Source organism: Bos taurus, chromosome 8, assembly GCF_002263795.3.
Source record: "Bos taurus isolate L1 Dominette 01449 registration number 42190680 breed Hereford chromosome 8, ARS-UCD2.0, whole genome shotgun sequence".
Classification (NCBI taxonomy): Eukaryota; Metazoa; Chordata; class Mammalia; order Artiodactyla; family Bovidae; genus Bos; species Bos taurus.
Genome location: NC_037335.1, coordinates 65,583,348 through 65,610,868, shown reverse-complemented (window position 1 = coordinate 65,610,868; position 27,521 = coordinate 65,583,348). Strand labels below are relative to the sequence as shown.

At 38.7% G+C, this 27,521-nt stretch overlaps 1 protein-coding gene across 1 annotated transcript in view; it reads right to left on the bottom strand.

Moving 5' to 3' along the window:
• Positions 1-17,811, bottom strand: part of LOC100297540 (testis-expressed protein 10) — a 32,223-nt gene extending 14,412 nt beyond the window's left edge. Inside the window, exons 1-4 of the mRNA XM_059889324.1 lie at positions 17,741-17,811; positions 6,353-6,528; positions 4,871-5,048; positions 891-997 (exon numbers count right to left, since the gene is read on the bottom strand). Of these exons, the coding sequence (XP_059745307.1) occupies positions 891-997; positions 4,871-5,048; positions 6,353-6,528; positions 17,741-17,811 (532 nt within the window). The remainder of the gene's footprint in view (positions 1-890; positions 998-4,870; positions 5,049-6,352; positions 6,529-17,740) is intronic.
• Between the last annotated feature and the right edge of the window lie 9,710 nt (positions 17,812-27,521).

The window sequence follows — 27,521 nt, the reverse complement described above, 5'->3', positions numbered from 1 at the left end:
TTTTAAAACTATTCCATCCCTCCTAAGTCTATTTCTTCAACAATTACTGTGTACTTTCTTCTACCTATCCTATATAGTAAGATTTCTGATTCTCTTACCACCTCTATTATACCTAATCTGACCTATACAAACAACTTGCCAAAGCCCCTCCTGAAAGACAGCTCTTAGAATGATCAGAACACCAGCACAATGTGGTCTGACCCCAGCTACCTGCTTTGATGTTTTCAGATCACTGCACTTCCACGAACACGCCCTAAAGAGTCATCATCTGGTTTGGAAGCCATATCACACTCCTGACTGAGTCCTCATGAGTTTCCTAAAACCACTAAACCCTCTGACAGGTACTACTAATTAAAACGTAAAGCCCTCACACCCATCTCAAATGCATACATCCAAAACTATCAAACACACACATACAAGTCTACTTGTTTCTCTTATATAATATTTATCTTGCGACATTCAGCTCTTTATCAGAACCTTCCAAGCTATTTTGCGATTCTGACTTAACATATTAAATAAGTCTCTTAAGTTTAAGTCTTCAGAAAATTTCAAACACTGTCATCTTTATCATCCAATTACAAAACACTGAAGACAGTACAATCATTTAAAACAACAGTAATAATACTTACCAATCTAACACATCAAGACTCATGTTACTAATTTTTCTTTGAAACCAATGGAAAGCAAAATATGGCTAATTAAAATCTGACGTTTTTCCTAACACACTGACCATTTTAAACATGTTTAAAATGAATATTCTGTTCACCATCTTATTAAACTATGCAGCGAGGTTCAAAACTTGGACCCAAACAGCTAAGACAGTAAATCTCAGGAGAATTTTCATCCTAGGTTCTTTTCCTTTCCTTAACTTGGCAGCTCAGTGTAGTTACCTGTAAGTGTTGAAAATAAGAAGCTGAAATAGTCCGCATTACTGATGTTTAACTGAACACTTCCATTCTGTTCTTTCACTGAAGACTTCCATCCAGAAAATGACGATCTATAATAAATGGAGACCTAGTACTAGAAGTGACCAACTTGAAGACTCAGGAATGAAGCACAGAATATACGACTATTTTTCTTTATTGAAAACAAGTCTAATTTAAGAGCTCAGACTCATGTATCATCTTTACATATAAGGGTTCAAGTACCATAATATGGAAAACATTTTTAGCATATATTTATGTAAAGTTTCCTTGAAAAGCATAACCGGTCCACATATATGGTACAACTTAAAAAACTTTCCACAGCACTCAAGACTCAGATTCCAGGCCAAGATGAAGTCCTGCTTTTCAGTAGCAGGTCCAGCCGCTGTGTGTTTACTCCCTCGTCTTTATAAGAAAGTCTTGCCCTGCTTACATAAATGAGCTAGGTTTAAACAAGCTCCTGCTTCCTACCTGAGCAAAAGCGTCTTAACTAGGTAAAGAATACCTCAATTTAAAGCCACTCTGTGATAACTATGCATTCCTATACTTTGCAAAGCTTTATAACTAGTCTACTTCACAATACTGCAGCTAAAGTATTGGTAGGGGACTTAAGGGAATAGCTAAACATAAAGCAGCTTCTCATTAAATGAAGATCATCTGGTTCCTGCTATGAGATCAGTTTCCAGTGATATCTTTAAAAACTCTCTTCAAGGTAAGACTAAGGAGGAATACAGCAAATGTCAACCATGGATACAGCAAAAAAAAAGAAAAAGGAAAACCTGAGAATAATCAGATCCACAAAGCTAAGACTACAATTTTTTATCACAGAAATCTGAATAAATGTCAAGACAAAATTAGGAGTTTCTAATTCAATGAGAAGAACTTAAATTTTTTTACCACTGAAATAACTGTATTTATTAACATTCTTAAAAGTTGGGGAGTTAAAAATAATGGAAACATTCTTCTGAATCATTCCCACTTAAAGGACTTCTCTTTGCTTAAAGGGCTATGGAGGGAGTATCACAAGCTAAGAGGTTATAAAAAGTCAGAGATGCTCAATGGAAATGAGTACAAAATGGTGATTAGAAAACAAACCAATATCCTCTTGAACCCAGAGAAAACTGTGCCATCCAGTGGCTAAAAGGGGTAGCAAATCCATTTAAAAACCTAGTTTGGACAAAAGACAAGCAATGTATCACACTGTCCTTAAAACTACCATGACCATATATCCTGGACGCACCAGAACACTTCTGAGAATAGAAGAGACGCTTTCATCAATTATGCTTGGACAACAAAAGTAAACCAGACCTGCTCCTGGCAGCCCAGCTCGCATATTCACTCTGCTTCAAAACCAGGCTGAATTTCTCAGTAACTTCTCCCTTCTCTGATATTTTTATCTAACAGTGTAGATTACGTTTCCACATCCATGTCTTACGTTCCCCAAACCAGCTGTAAATTAACTAGGGGCAGAGAGGATAAGGAAGAGTAAAGGTCAGCAGAACAACACAGGTGGATGGAGGGGGAGAAAAAACTCAAACTCAAAAAAGCTCTAAGTGGATGGTAATATAGGTAGGAACAGCAATTCTAAGTACAGTTTTTAAAAGATAAACTAAACACCAACAGTTTTAAGTTGATGGGTTTTTCACACATTGAACAAACTGAGATGATCTGCTCTTAGATAAACTCCCTCTGCTAGAGACAACAGTGTCAGAACTATAATACCCAAAGTGAACTAGATCGTAGAGCCCAATTAATATAACAGATGAAAATCAGAAATTATTAAAGGAATATTTCAGGAAAATTAACCTGGCAACAGTGCATGAAATACATGGAGCTGAGAAGCAAGACTACTTACAGGTGGGAGATAATGAAAAAGCTGGCTGGTTTACAGTCATGATTCAGGACAGAAAGGGATATTTTGAAGAAAAAACCAAAGATATGAAATAACCCAGGTGACTTCTAAGGAACCAAACATTATTCTTCAATTCTAAATCTAGAAAAAGTTATGCAATAATAATACCACTGGCCTGGGAAAGTTGAAAAGCCCCTATTTTGTTAGTTTGAATAGGGACAATACATCTACAGAAAGAGAAGTCTACTAAGACTCTGTGCACATGCTAAAAGGCCAAATTTAACTTAGTAGACTTTTAACTACATGACAATTTGCTTTTGATGATTATAAACTTCTATTACCATTACTTGTAAATTACTATTTTCTCAGTACGTGCCACAAATAAAAAGGTAAAAAAAGACTTGTGAAAAAATCCTTGACAGAAGTTACTGAGCATAAGTCAATCATAACTGATGCCAATAAATACTAAATACAAGTTTTAAAGAGAATTAATTTTAAGAGGTGTTCCAAAGTTGCTTTTAAATGAATGTTAAAACAGATCCTCCACTAGTTCTATCATGGGAAAAGAGTGCCCTCTACAGGAAGTTAACAGACATGAACCCACTTAAGTTAAATTGTATTTCTTAAAGACCTGGCATTAAGTACTGAACTAGACAAAGAGGGGTTTCACATATAGGCAACACATTGCAAACAGCTCTCTTTTGCTAAAAGGAAAAAGTTATTATCAGTTATGAAGCACACTTTGGGTGACAACATTCAAACATACATCCTATTCTGGTATGAAGAGACTGGCAAACAAAGCTAAAGAAAATCTACTAATAAAGTGAGCTACTCCTGTTTAATTGGGACAGAGGATCTGTACAAGAAGCCAGCTACAGCCTAGATTCAATTCCTGCCTAAAGCTATCAGACCCTGGCCTTGAGCCACAATCAGTAACAAACGACTGAATACAAAAGTACTATGCCTGATACAAACATTAAATTTTAAAGGATACTTTGAACACTCGCAACATTAAACACTATTAGTTTTAAGACGTTTGAGGGTAAAACGGTACAGTCACACTCTGGAAAGTAGTTCCTCGAAAAATTAAACAGAAAATTAACATATGATCCAGCAATTCTACTTCTGGGTATACAGCCAAAAGAAATTAAAAGGATTCAAACAGGCATCTGCACACCAATGTTTACAGTGGCATTATTCATAATAGCCAAAAGGCAGAACAACCAAGTATCCATTGACAGATGAATATATCAAAATCACGAAGACAAAATAGTGGTAAACAAGGGCTGGGAGAAGGGGAAATAATCAGTACAGAGTTTCAGTCTGGAATGATGACAAGTACTGGAGATGAAGAGTGGTAGCAGCTGTACAACACTGTGAATGTACTTAATGCCCCCAAACAGGTCTAACTGTATACCTAAAACTGGTTAAGATGGTAAGTTTTATGTTATGTGTATTTTACCACACACACACCCACCCAAAGATATTTCAATGATTCCTTGTCTGAGTCCTGCAAGCTTTTATTTCACCACCTACATTAAACTGAGCTCCCTTCCAAAAAGGAAGACCTGTATTACAATTTCATAACACCAAAAGTTTTGAAGCACAGCACTCTCATCTCCACTGAATCCTTACTATGGCTTACTTCTGATACTTTTAACCCTTGTTTCAATCCACCTACACAAATCACGTATGTTTCTACCTGATGGCTCAGCAGTAAAGTATCCACCTGGGGTGCAGGAGAACAAGGGTTCAATCCCTGAGTCAGGAAGATCCCCTGGAAAAAGAAATGGCAACCCACTCCAGTATTCTTGCCTGGAAAATCCCATGGACAGAGGAACCTGGTGGGCTACAGCCCATGAATTAAGTGACTGAAACCATGACAATGCAAACCACTGAATAAACAACCCGGAGCAGTCTTCCTCCAGAGAACTTCCTCTGTCAGTAATAACCAACAATTTTAACTGCTGTTTTAAGAGCAAACGAAGGGAGGGGCGGTCTTATTTTTAAAAGTCAGTTCATAAACTGCCAGTGACAGGCGAAGGGTGAGGGAGAAGATTATACACTTGAAATACAGCTCACTTCAGCATGCTACCTCATGTGCAGTATCCCGATAAGCATGGCAGCCAAATTTGCACTGAGTCTTCCCATAATACAGCAGCGACTTAACCGTGAAAGCAAGTCAGCAGGCAGACTGGGTAGAAAATACACAAGCTGGACCAAAAGCTGCTGAGACTCTGCTGGGAGAACCACTACAGTGCCTTCTTGTGGATCTAGTGAGGTAGGAAGACAAGTTAAATTTTAAAAGATATACAAACAAGAATTAGTAAGGCAGACTGATCGTTTTCACTGTGCTATGTTGAATTCTAATGGAAAAAAGTTTTATCGAAAAGCATATATGTGTGGCTTAAGGTACTGCCTAGAGTAAAAGACTAAATACAATCATTATTTAAAGATAACATTTAACACTCAATTTCATAACATTCAAATGTGTTTTTTGAAATAAAAACTGATGGAGTTAAAGGAATCAGAAACAAAGCAAAACAGTAAAAAAAAAACAAGCACTTTTGCCAAACAGGGACAATTATAATATCAACCTAATTTAAAACCAAAGACTTATTTGAGTATATACACACGCCCCTACATATAAACAATACTAAAAAATATAGATTTTATAATACCACACACAAAAGGTAGACACAAACCAATGTTGGTCACCTAATAAATGGATAAATATAAAGTGGTGTATCTTCAACAATGGAATGTTACTCAGCATTAAAAAGAAATACAGTACTCATATATGCTACAACATGAATGAATCCTAAAAACAGTATGCTAAGTCAAAGAAGCCAGACTGAAAAGATCCACATTATACAATTTCATCTATAAGAAATGACCAAAACAGGCAAATACAAAGAGACAGAAATGGTGAGCAGTGGTTGCCAGGAGCTGAGGAGGGAAGAAGTGAGGAAATAGGGACGGACGACTAATGGGAGAGTTTCTTTCTGAGGTGATAAAAATATTCTGGAATAAGATAATAGTGACTATTGCACAATCTTGGGAATATGGTAAAAATTAATGAATTGCACAGTGTAAAATGGCCAATTCTATGGTGTATGAATTGTGTCCTGATAATAAATACTAATTATACATATGTATATATGTCAGTATGTTTTCATTGATATTTTTGCTTAAAGAATGAAAAGGTTTCAGGGGTGAATAAAAAATTAATATATGAAAGCCATACAAGATATCAATAATGATTAAGTAAAAAGTGCCATCAAAGTTCCAAAAGAATTCTGTAAAAATACCTGTCAGTTTTGAATTTGTGAGTTTTGTGGCTTAAAAAACAATTTAAGATTTGAAGAAATATCTACAACCTTTTATTTTCTAAAACTATTGTATTAAGTAATGCTATTGAAAATGAATTTACTGTTTGATATTTTGTTCATTTTACCATGGTATAATTAATGTATAATTTGAAGGAAAAGTAAAACCTAAAGATCTCCCCTTTGAAACATCGTTCCTAAGTTGGGGTAGGCAGATTACTACTTACATAGGTAAACAAAACTCTTACCATAGATTTGGAGAGCAGTAACTTTTAAACTTTTGAGCAGCTCTTTATTTGCTCGGGCTGCAGCAGTATGGATAATGTCAATAAGCTGTGTTGAAAGTTCAGGGTTTCGGGAGCTGAGATGAGCAAGCTGCAGTGGTAAACCAGCCAACCAACGTGATAACACTTTACTACGGTATCTAAGGCCATCAAAGACAAGGGAAATACACCACATTTATTTAAACATTTGAGAGCCTATAAGATGGCTGGCATCATTTATTCAGCTTAGCATTCTCTAAGGTTTTACCCCCTGTATTTTAAAAGTTTATGTAATTTGGGGCACTATGTAAATTGTAATTTTATCTTAAAGGACACAGACTCTACTTAACTTCTTGTGAACTATTTACACTAATTTGTAATAATTATTTTACTATATTAAGTCACTGATGCACTCAGTATAGGGTGCCCCACATTAAGTGGCTTCAAACTTGGGTTATTTCAGTTCTTTCATATACTTGCTAACTCTCTAATGTCTCATCTCGGACACAGCAATCACTTTTGCCATCCCCCAAGAGTGATTTACACATGACCTTTGGAGTCTAACAGACCTGAACTTAAGTCTCAGTCTGGCTGCCCTTCAGCAGCATGACACTCACCGACTTATTTAACCTAAGCTTCCTTCTATAAGGCAGAAACCAACATACCTACATCAAAGTATGAGAATTACTGAAAAATTAAGAAAAGCACCTGACTCACAGTAAAGACTCGAATATGTCCTAATAACTACCTATGTATGCTGAGGTATCCCGAATCTCTTATCTTTCACCCAAACATCTCTTCCAGACTATCCCAAATAAACCTCAAACTCACTGTATCTAAAAACTGCTTGCTTAGTTCTACTCTGTGTGTGTCTATGTCACCAGAGAGCACCCAACTAAGCCAGGAACTTTTTCACTTTAAAATACTCCCATTTTTTAAAAATTTATTGAAACATTTTTGACACACAGTATTATGTTAGTTTCAGGTATATATCACATAATAATCTGAAAACTGTACACATTGCAAATGGTCACAAGTCTAGTAACCACCTGTCCTAATAAAAGTTACTGTAGTATTACTGGTCATATTCTTTATGCTGTATATTACATCCCCATGGCTTATTTACTTTAAGTTTGTACCTTTTAATCTCCTTCACCTATTGTACACCTCTCCTCTTCTACTGCCCTCATTCTTATACCATATGTCCCAATAGTCACTAAGGGCCAGAGGTTAAACCTCCATAATTTTAATGGGAAGCAAAAGAAAAAGCTGAGGCAGCTACAGGTGGTTCCAATTGTCCTTTAGCTGTTAAGCAGACAAGTGGAAATACATGCTCAAAGAGACTTGTATCTTCTCAGTTATGTGTATAAAGGTTACTGGAACTATTATGTACGCCTCTTTATAAAAAAAAATTTTTTTTTTAATGAAACCAAAAAGGATAAAGAGAGAGAATTTCTCCAAAGATTTAATCACTCTATCATCTTATTATACAGATTACAAAGTAACCTGGTAAGAAAAAGAAAAGCAAAATAACAAAGGGAATGTACCAGATTCTATAAGCTCTCAGTTCTTTTTGATAGATTTTACTGAAAAACTTCAGTAACAAAGTCCGAACTGGAATGAGAAGGCTTCTCTGCTGATACAATGTATAAACTGCCTTTATGAGAGACTCTGTAGCCTCTAAAAACAAGAGAAAACAACTGCATGTGAGTCAAAATGTTTCTTCACCAGCACCATAATTCTTCTAAAAAGCACAGAAGCACCTTGTTCCTATGACAAAGCAGATTTTAGCCACAAACTGACGACTACCATCAAAATCCTACATCAATGGCCTAATACAAAAGTCAAACCAACCAGCAATTGCAGTACAAATTTTCCTAAGAGACAACAAACCTAGGAAAGGACAACAAAAAACAGAATACTAGAAAGGTAGATAAGCCAGGAACCAACCAGGAAAGTTCTGTTATGAATGAAAAGAATTAGTAAGTCACACTAAAAATTGACTTAATGCAACATAACTTCAAGTTACAAGAAAGGTAAAGAGATAAGTATCAATTTCTAGTCAAATTAGATCAGAAAAGAGTATTTCTTCATCCTTAGGCTCAATGTCACTTCCTCTTAATAAAACTTGCCTCCTTTCACTCCAAGTATGTAATCCAGTAGAAAACCTATCCATCAGCTTAAGAGTGGACCTACCCACTTAAAAAGGGGTCTTCTCAGCCATCAGGGTTCAAGGAGATATTCCTTCATGATTATGCTAGCTACCTTTTATGGCTTGAACGTAAATGACTATGTGAAATGTTTGACAGTTATGAACTCAAAGCTAGACTCTAAATATTAACAGCATGCATTAAGAGCTCCTCTGGACAAAGCATTAACACCTACCTCTGTTTGGCTATATATGCATTAACCTCCAAGAGACTCCAAGCAATCTGTTCAGCTGCTTACTATTTAGCCTAAAGCCATCTTCAAGGGTTTCTGTTACAAATTTCCTTATCCTTTCTATCCAACTGGAATCCTTCTGCAAAGTTGAGGCATTTGCCAGGGAGACCATGATATCAAACAGCGTTAAATTCAGTAAAAGATGATCTACATTATTCGAGAGAATCGTGCAATGCTTGATGCTAAAAACAAAGACACATAACTGTTACGTGTTGTATCTACCATGCCTGTTTCACTTAAATACTTAACTATTCCTCCCAGATTCCCTGGTAGCTCAAAGGGTAAAGAGTCTGCCTGCAATGCGGGAGACCCGGGTTCAATCCCTGGGTTAGGAAGATCCCCTGGAGAAGGAAATGGCAACCCACTCCAGTATTCTTATCTGGAAAATCCCATGGATGGAGGAGCCTGGCAGGTTACATACAGTCCACGGGGTCACAAAGAGTCGGACACCACTAAGTGACTTCACTTTCACTTCATTTCTCCCAGAATGCATTGCCAAGAAGGTAGGTATATAAAAGCGACTGTAAGTAAACCATTCATTACAGAATCAGAGTTGTTAAGGCATAAATTAAGAATGCATACTGCTCAGTTCATTACCCAAGTTGCTATTCACACAAAAAATACAGGCCCTTGAATTGGTAATCCTATATGTAATATGGGGATAAGAACACTTGAAAACTTCAACACACCTGAAGATTTTAAGCAGATATTTATATTAGGATGAAACTCACAATAGACCTTGATTCTGCTTCTAACTAATTTTGACTTAACAGAATCACTAATTTCTCCTGGCCACAATTTCCTTATGTGTGAAACAGGAGACTGGTTTAGATAAGCCCGATTCTGAAACAACTTAATTTTATGACTCGCATATTAAAATCACTTTTTCCTAGCCATATAAAACACATTTCTTTCAAAGCGTGATAGAAATTTCAAAAAAAGGTTCTAATAGATTATCTTAACAAAACAAAATTTGCAACTTAGGATATAAACCACTAGATACATAAACACTATATAAACACAGTGCAGATTCCAGGCTACACTGCATTCAACAGCAGAACCTATTTATTTCCATGTTCAGAAACACAAAAGTTGATTAAACTAAAAAAATATCTGAAACTAACTTATTTTAAAAGAAAAAGTTAACCCTGGATTAGGTATGAGAAAGGACACAGTAGTAACGCATCACAAATACAAGGGAAGGGACCTTTTTAATATTTGGTGTTATTGGGGTATCAAATGTAGGGTTGAGAATGACAAATGGAACCAGATCACAAAGAGTTGAAAGCTAAGGACACTAAAATCAATTCTGCAAGCACAGGAGTAACATGGTTGAGAAGTTCTTTCATTTCTGCTGATGAAAAAGAAAAAATCAGTTATGAGACTCTAAACAAAGAAGTAGCTGTATGTCTATTTGAGCAACACAGGCCAAGACGTGACAAGCGCAAGAAACAATGCTGGTACAGACTAGGAGAAAGGGGGATATACAGGAAGAATAAAATTAGCTGGATCTGAAGTCTGCTTAAACATATACATGTATGTGAGCTTTTAGCTCAGCTGGTAAAGAATCCGCCTGCAATGCAAGAGACCCCAGTTCGATTCCTGGGTTGGGAAGATCCCCTGGAGAAGGTATAGGCCACCCACTCCAGTATTCTTGAGTTTCCCTGGTACCTCAGCCAGTAAAGAATGCGCCTGCAATGTGGAAACCTGGGTTCCATCCCTGGGTTGCAAAGATCCCCTGGAGAAGGGCATGGCAACTCACTCCAGTATTCTTGCCTGGAGAATCCTCATGGACAGAGGAGCCTGGCAAACTACAGTCCATGGGGTCGCAAAGGGTCGGCACATGAGTGAGTAAGCATAGCACAGCAAAGCAAATGCCCAGCAAAAAACTGGGAATTCTATCACAAAGAGAAAGAATGAATGAAAACTGGGACAGATGACTAGCAATCTATATACTACAAACCCAAAACTACTGGTAGGTTCTTTGCCCAACTGTTCAGTGTCCAAAACCAAGGCACATTTTATACGAACCACACAAAAACTCAACTGCAACATTTCTTCACCACAGGTAGAGCTTTTGAAGATCTACTTAAGTTTATCTTAAGCAGTATAACCTATTACTGTCTGGAAGGTGTCAACAGACATCGAAAGTTGGGAGAATTCATCCTGCTCCTCCAAGAATTTACACAAAATTTTAAAGTCTAAATACACTGACCACCAATTCTATGAGGGAGGCAGAAAACTGGGGAAAATCATTTTCAGCAATGATAGAGGAGGAAATTAGAACTGATTCCCTTCCTGAAAATAACTTTAAAAGCTGGATGAAACAGTTTTTAACAACTCAAAAGCATTCAAGAGATAACAAGATGATGATCAACTGCTGGGTCCCCAAAATAAAGCAAGACCATAACACTCAAGTTCCAAGGGCTGCTGCCAATTCCAACGAAAAGGCTGGAAAACTGAAGTAACCTTTCAGAAGCCTCACAGGGAAAAGTCAAACCCCAGAGCCGGACAAACAAGGGGACTCTGGTATATTATCCCCACTTCAAGCTGGACCCTTAAGGGCTTTCCCTTCCAGAGTAAGGTGAACTGGAAGTAAAAAGAGCTCTTAAATAAAACAGTCCCAGTTATGCAAAAACTAGTTAACACAACAGTTTTTCCCAACTAGATCTATAGATTCAACACAATTCTAATCAAAACCCCAGCTTTATAGTTATCAACAAACTGATTCCTGAAGTTTATACACAAAGGCAAACACTAGACTACCCCATATGAGACTGAAGCGGAACAGTGTTGGGGACTCACTCCATTTCAAGACTGACTGTACTACAGTACTCAAGACAGCATGGTACTGGTGAACGGACAGACAAACATAGGTTAATGCAAGAACCCCAAGACAGGCCTGCAAGTACAGTCAACTGATGATTTTAGACAAAGGAGCAGAAGCAATCCAAAATAGAAACAATAGTCTTTTCCACAAACAGTGCTGAATAACTGGACAGAAACTCTAGAACTGAAAAATAAAAACAAAACAAATTCAACAAATATATGTTTGAATGAGATAAAGAGAAACAGAAAAATCAGGAAGTGGGTCTTATACACATTCAATTAGACTCTAAAAGGAAGGAGAAAAACGGCACTAATTTTTTTTTAAAGATGAGATTTTTTCAGATGTGTTTAGACACTTCATTCAAGATCTCAGATTTAAGCAGCTCACTGAATTCCAAGGAAAATCAATAAAAAAGAAAACCACACCTGGATACATCATTGTCAAACTGCAGAAAATAAAAGACAAGGAGAAAAGTCTTATGGGGGGAGGGAGTAACTTTTATAAATTAGCAATAGTTCGGACTCATAGCTGACTTCCTAACGGCAGTGGAAATCAAGAGAGCGAAGTGTTACTGTCAGTATGCTCAAACAAGAAAACTGCCAAACCCAAGTACTGTGCTCTGTTAAAATAGTCCTTGGAAATAAAGGAGGATACATATATTTTCCTTCATTATATATATATATGTATTTTGTGTGTGTGTGTAAACCCTCTGCTGCTGCTAAGTCGCTTCAGTCGTGTCCGACTCTGTGCGACTCCATAGACGGCAGCTCACCAGGCTCCCCCATCCCTGGGATTCTCCAGGCAAGAACACTGGAGTGGGTTGCCATTTCCTTCTCCAACAGCAGCTTCTAAATAAGCCTAATGAAGAGAGATGAAAAAAATGAAGAGCAAAAAAGTAGGATATACAGATAAAACTCAGATGGTGGATACAAGTTCTCCCAAAATATTAATTTTTGCTTGAAAGTTCAAATTTTATCTCTAGCACAGACACTATTTTCCTGGAACTGATAGGCTTACTTTATTCATTTCTGAGAAAATATCTGCAAATACCCAAGTCTGAATTGTCCATCACAGAAAATACAAACAGAATGACAAGTGCATTTCCTTGAGACAACCATCATTCTTTGGTATGCAGACAAAACACTTCAGGCACACTTCCCATTTCACCACACAGAATATTAAAAATACGTGTTTTCAAGGATTGTGACTTAATAAGATCAGTAACTTTTACCACTTCATTAGGAAGAATTTTAAGTGAAACTGGCATGTTCTTTTAAACTGTGAGTGCATGGTGGTGAAGAATACTATTAGCCCTCCAGACCGTTCTGCATCCACGTATTCAACCAAGTGCAGATGGTGTATCATGTTTATGAATTGTGGTTTTCTGAATCCATAGATGCAGAGCTTGCATATTTGAGGGCAACTTGCTTCTAGGACAGTGAAAACACCACGTATGACACCGTTGTCTTACACAAAACTCAGACTGTACAATGCCAAGACTGAACCCTAACACAAACCAAAGACTCTGAGTATAAATGATGTGTCAAGTTCGTATTTTACAACAAATATACAGCTCTGGTGTGGGATGCTGCCAGTGAAGGAGGCTATGCGTCCACAGGGGAAGGAGTAGAGTATATGAGGACCCATACTTTCTGTTCAATTTTACTATGAATCTAAAATTGCTCTAAAAAATAAACTCCATTAAAAAAAAAAAAGGGAATGAAATGCTAGTAGTGCCACAACATGAATAAACGTTAAAGATACCACACTAAGTGAAGGTAAGCCGGACACAAAACAATATTTAAGTTTCTACTGAAATGTGGTACCTAAAACAGTCAAATTCATAAAGGAAGAAAAATGCAATAGCAATTCCCAGTACCTGGGGGAGAAGAGGAAGGAAAGTGTTATTTAATGTGTACTGAGTTTCAGTTGGGTAACGTGAAAAATGTGAATGTACTTAACTGTTGAGTGAAAAAATATGACAAAGCTCTGCACTGGAATACTATTTGACAATACAAAGGTATGAAGTATTGTTCTGATATGTGCTGTAACATGGATGAACCTCAAAAACATGCTAAGTGAAAGACCAGTAACAACAGACCACATTTCATGATTCTATTTATATGAAGAGTCCAGAATAAGCAAATCTTTACTGATAGCTTAGTGGCTGTCTAGTGGGGGGAAGAAATGGGGAGCAACTTCTAATAGGTGGAAGGGTTCTTTCTAAAGTGACAAAAATGTTTTAAAACTAGATTACTGTGATAGCAGCCTAACAATGTAAATATATTAAAAACCACTGAATTGTCCACTTTAAATAATAAATTTTATTATGTGCAAATTACATTTCAATAAAGCTGTTACATTTTTAAGCAATACTACTGCTTAAATTTCAATTAATTTCACATTTACTATGAATCTGGAATAGCTATGCATTGTAAAGGTTCAAAAATGGGTAAGACAGGGTCCTATCTTAATGAGCTATAAAAACAGCTGAAGACCTGTCACATCAGAAACTTGACACATCAAAAAGATATAAAAATTACTTCCAGATGACAAATTATTAAATGAATATACAAGGGAGAAATCACTTTGACTTTAGCTGAGCAAGTCTTTCTGGAGGAAGTGGGAAAGTTGTAGTGGCAGCATCACCTCTGAAAAATAGATAAACTCCAATCTTCAGCCATTAATAAACCCTAAGAGTTAAAACAACTTTCCATAAAAGTACACCATTCTAGATGACTTCAAGGATAATCCTATCTTATCAAAAAAATGTTTATGATTTACCTTTATGTTTTCTATTGTTTGTTGGAAGTGTTACATCCTCTTTCAGCTGCTCAGGCAGATGTATAGTCTTCGTTTTAAAGTTTGTAAGAGTAGCATTTTCTGACTTGGGCTCTTCTTACCAACTTTTAGTTTTACTTTCTGAAAATCATCTTGGCGTTTTCTTTTTTTGGTCATTCTTGAGTACTATGATGAAAGAATTAATTTAAAAACAATGAATACAGACCAAAGATAAATTATAAGAGAATAAACAAGGTATTTTCTAACCTTTAAATTACTCTAACATTGTCAAGATCAACAATAACCATGCCAATGCATCAAGATATTAAATGGAAAATACCTTTATAAAGTAAAAAATAAAAAAAAAAAGCCTCAGTTTACTTAAGATATTTCTGGCTACGGAACCTTTTGTCAAGCAATGTTCTAAATAGGAATCTTGGGTCAAGCGATGTGCTAAGTAGAAAACTTGTGTATACTTCAATTAATACATTTATACTTCAATAAAAAAGGAAAAAAACTTCTGAAAATGTTTTGTTTTCATAGGACAAGAGGGAGGTAGCACAGAGTTACTAAAAGTATACCTTGCACCTACTGGGAAGCTCCTGGCCCCCAGAAACCCCCAAGAAACTCTAGCAAAACAAAGTCTAAACCAATGTTATTACTGAATGCAGCCTGTAACAGCTAGGAAAAGTTTCATGAACCTAAGCTGGGTGCCTGAAAATGGGGACGATTCAGATATGCAGCAAGGACAGTCACTGGGCATTTCATGAGCAAGGAAAACAGTAAAGATGAAGAATAGGGGATACGCTTGGTAATAGGCAAAAATCAAAGTACTAGCATTCTGAACACCAGGAAAAGTTCAGACTAGATATAAACCGGAAACAAAAAAAAGGAGGGAAAAAAAAAATATAAAAGGAAATACAGTGTAACAGAGGGCTAAGGAACAAAGACCAGCTAGGCCACTATTATAATAAATAACTCAGGTATAACCCTGTCGAACTGCACTTCTCGTTCTCCATCACATTCTTTCAATTTACACACAGATTATCCCACTTACACACAAAATCTTTGATCTGTGCATTATACCCATTCCCAGCCCCTGCTTAAATCCTTTATTTCAACCCAAGACTGTTCAAGTTTCCCCACTAGTATTCCTGCCTTGTCACCAGTGTCCACCTCATGGTCCATTTGGTAATCACCAGAGGGCTCTTTCTAAACACAGATCTGATCAAGGCTCACAAGCTTTCAGCTGCTCCTTTTACTTTCGTACAGTAAAAACACCTGGGTTTGACAGATCAGCCATCCTTCCTAACTTCCTCTACAGCTTTATCTTCCCATCAACTAACCTCTATTTTAAAAAATAGCCTTCTATACCTGGAACTAGCTCAGCCCTTCTTGAAGCCTTTTCCACACAAAAATAATGAACCCTACCTTGCACTGTATTCCCACCAGAGTAGGTGTCTCTGGAATAAATAAAACTTCTCCTGATCTATCATAATTATCCTATGCCTAGCTACTTTTTTTTAAGTCACAATGCTACACGTGGGAGTTCAAGAAATTTGAGCAAAATGAAGCTTTGCATTAAAATTAATAAAATGGCTGGTGCAAGACCAGAAACTTGAAGTTTAAGGAATCCAGAAGCCAATCACCTATGACATTACATTCAAATTCACATGGTTACAAGGTTTTAACACATTAGAGCCCTATCATCTAGGGTTTGGCTACATAGGTTAAGAGCAGATGCAAGAGAGCAACTAGCTCTTATCCAGACTCTTGCACTTTATAGCCATAGTTAAATCACTGTATCTCAGTTTTTATTTACAAAATGGGGCTAATAATAATGCTTACCTCATACAGTTGTTACTAGGTAAGATGAATGAGGAGCAAATGAGCTCATGTGTAAAATACTCAGAACTGTGCCTGGCATGGTAAACAGATATGCTATAAGCACAAACATGTATATTTTCTTAGTCTCATGACCAGTACATACCAAGCATAATAGCAGATATACAAAAGCCTTCAGTTCTCACAAGACCATGCAAGGAAGGTAGTGCTAAAACCATTTTAAAGATGTGTCAACCTTTACTAATGACTTGAAGAGGGTTTCATAAATAAGACTGAACTCCTTAAAACCAACTTTATGTTACATATACTGCAGTCCTAGTGAGAACTGGGGGAGGGGTGGCAAAATGGCTTGCCTTATTTCATTTACCCCAATACCAAACTTTCAGACCACCCACACCTCCAGTTATTCTGGTCTAAAATATGAGTAAGTAAAAACTACAAAGAAGGCCCTAATACTCACTTGGCCTCTCTGAAATATGCAAGCACAGTTTGTGAGCTTTCGCTACAATTATTATCTAGTACCAGAGAAGAAAACAAGTAGAACAAGATATTCAGAAAAATCGAATCAATTCACCCTCCACCCCTTAATTCTCTGTGCTATCTTTAGCCACTAAGTAGCTGATCAGGGTCCAACACACATGTACAAGCATTACCCACCACTTAGTATCTGTTCTCCATCTGTTAGGAAAGCTAACAGGACTAACCGCCCCTCCTTGACTTTTCAAGCTATTAAGATTATTATTATGGTACACAGGGAACATTTTTATACTAGGAACTCAAAGTTCTACAGCAACTGTTATTTTCGCTTAAAATCAAGATTTTCAGAATACAGCAAACCAAACGGCCTCCCTGGTGGCTCAGAAAGTAAATCTGCCTGCAATGCAGGAGACCCGGTTCGATCCCTGGGTGAGCAAGATCCCTAGAGAAGGAAATGGCAACCCACTTCAGTATTCTCGCCTGGAAAATCCCTTGGAGAGCGTATGCAAGAGTCCATGGGGTCACAAAGAGTCGGATACGACTGAGAAACTAACACAAGCCATTTTTACAGTAGCTGGTATGGAACAGATGGTAGGAACACCAACCTCAGGGACTGAGCTCTCACATCACTTGAAGCAGGTGAGCCTCCAAAGTTTTCAAGATGAATTTCATATGCTCCAACTACAGGCTTTCTAATTTCAACAAAAGGGAGAGTCTAGTCTATCAGGATTTCAACCGAACCGAATCTCAGCTAGTTTGTCTGCCACCTCACTACCCTCCCCTAATTTCCAACTTCTTTCCACCCGCCAAAAAAAAAAAAGTCAAGAAGTCACATTGTACTCGGCCTTTGGTAATTTCCTCTCCAACCCTTTAGGCTCACGAGTTCCTCCAAACTCTACCTAGGGGCCAATCGGAGACACCTGACTTTCCAAAGAACAAATATCCCAGACCAGGACCACCCGAGATGCCCGATGGTCCGAACCTGCTCAGTTGCTTACTCCACACCCGAACTGAGAGGGCCGATTAAGAGATGGCTGCGCATCCTCAACCCCAGGCTTTGGTCCCGCATCCCATAAGTGAAGACCTCGTGGTTTTCACTGACTCGATGGACGTGAGTCTGAGTGAACTCCGGGAGTTGGTGATGGACAGGGAGGCCTGGCGTGCTGCGATTCATGGGGTCGCAAAGAGTCGGATACGACCGAGCGACTGAACTGAACTGATCGTTCCTTCTCCCACCCGGGACGGCGGTCCAGACCACAGTCCAGGAAGCGGGGCCCAATCAACGCACACCGGCCTAAAAGTCTCCTAGACCCGAAACCGCGCGAACCCGCCCAGTCCCTTGAAAGGCTTCAAATGCCCGCGGGCCGCCCCGCCCCCGCGCTGCCCATCTCCGCAACCCAGGCCCTGCTCTGCCGGAGAGCCACGACCCTGCCCCCGGGGGATGCAGACTGACCCCAGCCCGCCCTACTCTCCTGGCCGCGGACCGAGGGGCAACGGTCCCGCGCGCCTTCCCGCACCCCGAGAGGGCCCGGCCCGACCGGCGGCGGGCGCTCACCTGCGGGCCCGGCCGGGACCCGGGCGCGGAGGCAGAGGGAAGAACGTGCGTGGAAGAGCCCAGTGGGCAACGGCGTGCCCACGGGACTCCTCTTGCTCCCGAATGGTGTTTTCAAATCGCCTCTTCCTCACACGGCCCGTCTCCTTCCGCCGCCCGGAAGTCAGGGCCCCTCCTCCGCTGCGCCGAGCTCACGCGACCACGGCCCGCAGCAGCGCTCAGCCGGGAAGCGGGAGCGGGAGCGGGAGCGGGAGCGGGAGCGGGAGCGGGAGCGGGAGCGGGAGCGGGAGCGGGAGGCCCCGCCCCCAGGAGGAGGGGGCCCGCGCCGAAACCTCTCCGCGCTCCCGGAATCCGAGATCGCAGAGCGCAGGATCCAAGGACAAAGCTTGGCCCTCCCTGAAGTTCCCTGGCGTGCATTTACTGATGGGTGTCGCCCTGGTCACAGCTAGTTGAAGGCTGGCGTCTTCTCTCCCTGCTAGAGCACTGTTCTTCAGACCTGGAGCCACATTCAAATAAAAGTATAAGTTGAACTGAATTGAAAAAGAGGAAAGTTTGGGACTGCAAGAACCCTAGTATTCCTGGGAACTTGAACCTGGATGGAGCAATTAAGAATTAGTTGACAAGAGGGCAAAATACTGACCTAGCACCTGGAGTCCGAAAGTCTTAGTTGAGGATTTTCTCTAATATTTAGTTTCTCAGCCCTAGGTAGGGTTCCTGCTGCTGAAATCAAGTGGGCCCAGAGAATTTAAGAGAGAAAGTTGAATGCCTAGAAAGGAAGTGGGAAAGCAAAGACAATGCGTCTTTGAAAGATAGCCTTGCCAAAGATTGCAGGAGGCGTGGGGCCCCAGATATGAATTTTAGAACTTGATTTAAATTTGTTTCTCCAGTTTACCAGGTTATAAGACTTAGTAAAGCGAATAAGGAGTGAGCCTCAGTTTGCTGGATAGGGATTAAGAGCAGTGATGTCTGGGAGCTCAGTGGAAGAATCTGGTCCATGCCTCTCTCCAAGTTTAAGCTTTACATGTTTCTTCACTTGTAAATGACATTCTCTCTGTCTTCACAATATCTTCCTTTGTGTGTCTGTGCCCAAATTTCCTATTTATAAGGACACACGTCATTTAGGGCGTCCCTAATGACCTCATTTTAACTTGATTACTTCTGTGAAGACTGTTATTTCCAAATAAAGTTACCTGAGGTAGTAGGGGTTAGGACTTCAACATGTCTTTTCAAAGGGACACAATTCAACCTTTAACACTCAGCAAAATCTGTGTCCAGAAATGGCTTATATTTCTGAACATCTTTGCTTTCTTTGACTATGCTCAGAAGCATCTCAAAATTCTAACCTATTACCGCAACATCTACCTAAACTTTGCATCTTCTTTGTTCTGTATACTGGGCTTCCAGTTAATATTTGCTTTGGAAATAGTGTACCATTGCTTAAAAAAAATTTGAAGCTCTATTAATCTAATAAACTTGATTTTATAAAGTCGTGTTAATTGTTCAGTTGTGTCCAACTAATTGTGATCCCATGGACTGTAGCCTGGCAGGCTCCTCTGTCCACAGATTTGTCCAGGCAAGAATACTGGAATGGGTAAGCGGTTCCATTCTCCAGGGGATCTTCCCAACCCAGGGATTGTACCCAGGTCTCTGGCATTGCAGGCAGATTCTTTATGATCTGAGCCACCAGGGAAGCTTTTATAATGTCAAAACAAATAATAAAAGCGTAAGCATGTTAACCTGCCTCTTACATTTCAGGTCTACTGCTAACACAAAACCAGAGACTCTCTGAAGAAATGTGAAAAGGATGAGTTCAAATTTGCTACAGTGATCAGGGACTGGAAAAGTGCATTCTCTAGGAATTGATCGATACAGTATATGCAAATGACTCGATACACTGCCTGGCACACAGCAAGGCTTCAATAAATGGCAACAGATTTTCCTGTTGATGATGTGTCATTGGACAGTGTTTGTGCAAAATGAAAACTTTTAGTCAAGTTTCTTGGATAAAGGAACCAGTTCTGACTTTAAATTAAAAGGACTTTATTCAGAGGATATTGACTAACACAGAAAGGTGAGAAAGGCTGCTGATCCAAGCTTGGATAAAAGGAAGGAGGGAAAATACTGGAGCCAGGAGTACAACCACTGTTACACTACAAAATCTGTCCAAGACACAAGAATTGAAAATGAAGATGTAAAATCATCTACATTTCTAGATGTAATTGTATGCCTAAAAAATATCAACTGAAAGGCTACTAAAAACAATAAGAGAATTTTAAAAGGGTGCTGCTGCTGCCGCTGCTAAGTCACTTCAGTCGTGTCCGACTCTCTTCGATCCCATAGACGGCAGCCCACCAGGCTCCCCCGTCCCTGGGATTCTCCAGGCAAGAACACTGGAGTGGGTTGCCATTTCCTTCTCCGTGAGTCAGTATAAAATTAACACTCAGAAATCAATAGACTTCACATACACTAACAATAACCAGTTAGATAACAGGATAGAAAAGGAGGCACCTTTTGCAATAGCAATCAAAACCTATAAAATTCCTAGAACTAACAAAAAATTTGATTAGAATATTTAACTTCCTAAATATACCTGTTGTCCCTAAATTAATTGGTAAATTGAATGAGATCCCAATAAATATGTCACCAGGGTTTTTTTCTAGACCTACACAAACTGATTAAAATTTTTATATGAAAAATTAAACAAGTAAGGATAGCCAACAATTTTTTTTAAAGGAAAGCAATGAGGAGGACCAACTTTATTGGATATGGAAATATAAAACCTCAGTGATTCAAACATAGTTTTGGCATATGAATAGACAAACCAGTGGGCCAAAATACAAAATCTAGAAATAGAACCAAATAAACATGAGAGTTTATAAATTAAAAAAAAATTTATCTTTGGAGCCAGCCACTTAATAAAACATAACGTTGGGCTCATATTTCATGTATTACATTCAAAGATGTAAATTTAAAGCACAAATCCATAAAAGTCCCAGCAAACAAAATGAGTGTATCATTTACAACTTTGGATTTCTTCTAGAACTTAAATACCAGGGGAAAGCTTTTAAAATTTGATTACAGGCTTCTCCCAAAACCTTTAGAAATCTTCTTTATGACCGAAAAAACAAAAAAGAGAGAGAGAGAGAAAGAAAGGGAGAGAGAGAGGGAGAGAGAAAGAAATCAGAAGACAAATTCTGAAAAAAAATTGCAACTCATATCACAGGTAAATGATTAATTTTCTTAATATATAAAGAATTCCTAGAAATGGGGGGGGGGGGAATCAAGTACCTGACAGAAAATTATTTATTTTCAGCCAGTTTACAGGAAAAGAAATAAATATCATCATTACATAAAAGATATCCAGCCTAATTCACAAAAAGAGAAATATAAATTAAAAATAAGATTTTCTTCCCCCCACTTTTAAGCTTATCAAAATCCAAACTTCTTTTAAAATTAATTTTTAAAGAACAATTTTGGGCTGTGCTGGGTCTTCGTTGCTGTGTGGGCTTTTCTTTAGTTGTGGTGAGCAGAGGTTACTCTCTAGTTGCAGTGTGTGGGCTTCTCATTGCAGTGGCTTCTCTTGCTGGTTTAAAACTCAATATTCAGGAAACTAAAATCATGGTATCCACTCCCATCACTTCATTGCAAATAGATAGGAAACAGTGGAAACAGTGGCAGACTTTATTTTGGAGGGCTTCAAAATCATTGCAGATGGTGACTGCGGCCATGAAATTAAAAGATTCTTACTCCTTGGAAGAAAAGCTATGACCAACCTAGACAGCATATTAAAAAGCAGAGGCATTACTTTGCCAACAAAGATCTGTCTAGTCAAAGCTATGCTTTTTCCAGTAGTCATGTATGAATGTGTGAATTGGACCATAAAGAAAGCTGAGCACCAAAGAATTGATGCTTTTGAACTGTGGTGTTGGAAAAGACTCTTGAGAGTCCCTTGGACTGCAAGGAGATCAAACCAGTCAATCTTAAAGGAAATCAGTCCTGAATATTCATTGGAAGGACTGATGCTAAAGCTGAAGCTCCACCTGATTCGAAGAACTGATTCATTTGAAAAGACCCTGATGCTGGGAAAGATTGAAGGCAGGAGGAGAAGGGGATGACAGAGGATGAGATGGTTGGGTGGCATCACCAACTTGATGGACATGAGTTTGAGCAAGCTCTGGGAGTTGGTGATGGAGAGGGAAGCCTGGCGCGCTGCAGTCCATGGGGTCACAGAGTTGGGACATGACTAAGCAACTCAACTTACTTACAACTTAGTCTCTTGTTGCAGAACACAGGCTCTAGGGCACATGGGCTCAGTAGTTGCTGTTCCCAGGCTCTGAGCACAGGCTCAATAGTTGTGGTGCACAGAATTTGTTGCTTCATGGCATGTGGGATCTTCCCAGGTCTGGGATTGAACACATGTCTTCTGCACTGGCAGCCGGATTCTTTATCATTGAGCCATCAGGGAAGTCCCAAAATCCAGATTTTGACACCACATCTATTGTTGACACTGTAGAGAAGCAGCACTCTCATATATTGTTGGTGGAAACATAAATTGGCATAAACTCTACAGAAGATCTATTTGTGAACATTAAGTTTGATGGAAGTAACAGTAAAACACAAGATGATGATTTACTTTTTCACATTAAAGTATAATTGCTAATTCCTGGCATTAAAGTCAAGATGTAGGCAGTCCAGTCTTCAGGTGGCTCTGTACCAGCAATCCCTCAAACACTCAGGCCACTTGTCTGTTGTTTCATCAGACTCAAGGTCACCTCATGGTTCAAGATGGCTGTTTTAGCTCCAGCCATCACACTCATATTTCAGTCAGCAAGTTAAGGTAAAGGAACAAGAAGGACATGGTCCTTCCATTTAAGGACACTTCTTGGAAGTTGCATATAGTGTTTCTGATATACATCCCTTTGGCTAGAATTCAGACTGCTGCTAACTGTATAGGAGCTGAGAAATGTGAAGGATATTCTGTAAGTAGTAAAATCTTCCACCTCAAACATGGTTTTATGATATAATTTTTGTTTCAGTTTTATATAAACCTGTATATGTATATTCATTGACAAAGCAAAATACATTCTTATAGTGGTTCTCAACTTTTTGAAACCTCAAAAACTGAGGCAACAATAGTGCAGAAAGAAAAACCACTTGTTATTTTTTCTGATCTCTAGGTGGAAAGGACTTCTCAAAGCATAAAAGCAAAGGGAAAAAGTGACCAAAAAAAAAAAAAACCATTGATTAATTGGACATAAAAATGGTTAAGGTCTATATATCAAAAATATTTTAAACAAAATCAGTAGAAAAAGATGGGTTAGATAATGATCGCTGTTAGGACAACTGATGAGCTCTTTAAGGGGTGGAGGGAAGTGGATTGGCCTCTGGAAAATTCCTAACAACAAAAGCATGCCATAACATGCAAAAAATCCAAAAGAAAAGATTTAAAAATTCAACAGCATCATTCAGGGTCCAGTCAGGAAACAAAAATCATGTTAGTTACTTTAAGAGAGAGAATTTAATATAAAGAACTGTTAACCAAGTACTAAAGAAATTAAAAGGCAGAAAGAGAATCTGAGATATCCTAGGAGAATAACTACAGGAAAGAGTTACCACACCAAGGGATGGGGAAAAGAGAGGGAGATAGTGGGGATTATTGAAATTTACAAGAGTGGACATGGAGCCCAATGAACTGGAGGTCAGACCCACAGAGAGGGCCATGGTGCCAACTACCTGGTATCTCTGTGGTGGTGTGATAGGGCTGTTTTTCAAGTATTGGGAAAACTGCAAATTGGGATGCTATTCTGAAGCTAGTTGCCACTGGGTGAAGACCAAATACTGCAGTGATGTTGACAGGAATGCAGGACAAATAGGAATAAGAAAGTCTCTTCCTTCTGTATTTTTCTAGTCTCACTCTTCTCTTGTCACTGAGAGCCCAGCAGGGAGATACCTGACAAAGCAGAAATGGGGTTTCCAGAGTCCTATATCTAGAGGTCATAAAAAAAGCAAGAAAGTTCCAGAAAAACATCTATTTTTGCTTTATTGACTATGCCAAAGCCTTTGACTGTGTGGATCACAATAAACTGGAAAATTCTGAAAGAGATGGGAATACCAGACTACCTGACCTGCCTCTTGAGAAATCTATATGCAGGTCAGGAAGCAGCAGTTAGAACTGGACATGGAACAACAGACTGGTTCCAAATAGGAAAAGGAGTACGTCAAGGCTGTATATTGTCACCCTGCTTACTTAACTTATATGCAGAGTACATCATGAGAAATGCTGGGCTGGATAAAGCACAAGCTGGAATCAAGATTTCTGGGAGAAATATCAGTAACCCCAGATATGCAGATGACACCCTGCTTATGGCAAAAAATGAAGAGGAACAAAAGAGCCTCTTGATCAAAGTGAAAGAGGATAGTGAAAAAGTTGGCTTAAAGCTCAACATTCAGAAAATTAAGATCATGGCATCTGGTCCCATCACTTCATGGCAAATAGATGGGAAACAGTGGAAACGGTGGCAGACTTTATTTTGGGGGGCTTCAAAATCACTGCAGATGGTGATTGCAGCCATGAAATTAAAAGACGCTTACTCCTTGGAAGAAAAGTTATGACCAACCTAGACAGCATATTAAAAAACAGAGACATTACTTTGCCAACAAAGGTCTGTCTAGTCAAGGCTATCGTTTTTCTAGTAGTCATGTATGGATGTGAGAGTTGGACTGTAAAGAAAGCTGCTGCTACTGCTAAGTCACTTCAGTCGTGTCCGACTCTGTGAGACCCCATAGACAGAAGCCCACCAGGCTCCCCCATCCCTGGGATTCTCCAGGCAAGAACAATGGAGTGGGTTGCCATTTCCTTCTCTAATGCATGAAAGTAAAAAGTGAAAGTGAAGTCGGTCAGTCATGTCCAACTCTTAGTGACCCCATGGACTGCAGCCTACCAGGCTCCTCCATCCATGGGATTTTCCAGGCAAGAATACTGGAGTGGGTTGCCATTGCCTTCTCCAATAAAGAAAGCTGAGCGCCAAAGAATTGATGCTTTTGAACTGTGGTATTGGAGAAGACTCTTGAGAGTCCCTAAGACTGCAAGGAGATCCAACCAGTCCATCCTAAAGGAAATCAGTCCTGAATATTTATTGGAAGGACTGATGTTGAAGCTGAAACTTCAACACTTTGGCCACCTGATGCAAGGAACTGACTCATTTGAAAAGACCCTGATGCTGGGAAAGATTGAAGGCAGGAGAAGGGGACGATAGAGGATAAGATGGTTGGATGGCATCACTGACTCAATGGACATGAGTTTGAGTAAATTCTGGGAGTTGATGATGGACAGGGAGGCCTGGTATGCTGCAGTCCATGGGGTGGCAAAGAGTTGGACACAACTGAGCAACTGAACTTAACTGAACTGCGCATCTGGAGGTACAAAGCAGAGAAGAGAGGGATGGGTTTGAAGCCAAGGGAAGGTAGCTTAGTAATCAAGCACTTCAACCCCATGACAACTGTAAATCATTAGACAAAATAACAAAAGTATAAGAAAAAATTTTATACAAGTATAATTTAGGGATTGGGGACATTTTCATTAAGAAGATAGGAGACAGAAGTCACTGAAGAAAACTATAAATCTATTTCACAACATTAGAAAATATTAAATGTAGTATGGCAAATGATGCCATAAATACAAACCAAAGGCAAAAAGTAGCTTAGGAGAAAGATTTTCTATATATATATATGAAAGGTAAATTATTAATATCTGCAAGATACAAGGAGCTCTGACAAATTATCAAGAAAAATGACAAAAAGAATTCAATTGAAAACAAGGCAAAAACTATTAACAATTCACTCACTAAAAATCCAAATGATCAATAAACTTTGCAAGCCTGCTCAATCTTATTGTCAGGGAAAGGTAAAATTAATATAACAGTGGAATATAACACCTCATTTATCAAATTTACAAAATTATAAGATAAAGTAATGCCAACTGCTGGTAGGAATGAAGGGAGAAGTGCATTCTCATGCCCTGCTTTGTTTTTCATACTTTGTTGGAAATATATAATACTGCAACCATTTGGGAAGGAGTCTAGAAATATCTTTTTAAAAGGTTTTAAATTCATACTCTTTCAACCTAGTAATTATATCCCCTGAGAATTTATCCCATAGATACAAAAGCACCAGTCTGAAGTATATACTTACGAGATATTTATTACAACAAAATTTGAGTAACCAACCACTAGGAAAAAATGAACATGCAATCAAAAGGGGAATAATTGAATGAACTGTGATAACTGATCTTTTTGGTACTATTGAAAAGGTTCCGTTCCATCGAGGGATTTCTCTGGTAGTCCAGTGGCTAAGACTCTGAGCTCCCAATGCAGGGGCCCTGGGTTCCATGCCTGGTCAGGAACTAGATCCCATATGCCTCAACTAAAGATACCTTGTGTGGCAACTAAGACCAGCACAGGCAAATAAGTAAATAAATATTTTTTAAAAGATTCAGTTCCATCTATACTAGTTAATTTGAAGAGTTTTTTTCCTAATGTATTTTCAAGTAAGAAAATATATATAATCTAATCACATTGTTATGAAATAAGCCAAAAATATAAACATCAATATATGTCTATATTTGTCTATGACCATGTAAACATGGAGAAAAATATGAAAAAAGTCAGAACGTTATTAATTACCTGGGAGAACCAGAGGGAAAGAGTGATATGGAAATAGCATAAAGAGATGATTGAAAGGATGGCTATCAAAAAGTTAAATAAAGTAATATTTAACACCATAATGTCAAGCACTGTTCTGTTTTTTATTTTAACATAGTACATTGTCAAAACCAGGAAATTGGTATAATACTATCAACTCAGGTACAGCTTTATTTGGACCTCAGAAGTTTTTACTACAAGAAGTGATTTTTTTTTTTTTCAGTTTTGTTGAAGTATTGGGCTTCCCTGATAGCTCAGCTGGTAAAGAATCCGCCTGCAATGCAGGAGACCCTGGTTCAATTCCTGGGTCGGGAAGATCCACAGGAGAAGGGATAGGCTACCTACTCCAGTATTCTGGCCTGGAGAATTTCATGGACTGTATAGTCCATGGGGTTGCAAAGAGTCAGACATGACTGAGTGACTTTTACTTTCACTTTCTCTTAAGGTATAATTGATACACAAAAAACTACAGATATTTAATGTATGCAATACAATGTGTTTGGATATATGCATGTGCCCAGGGTACAA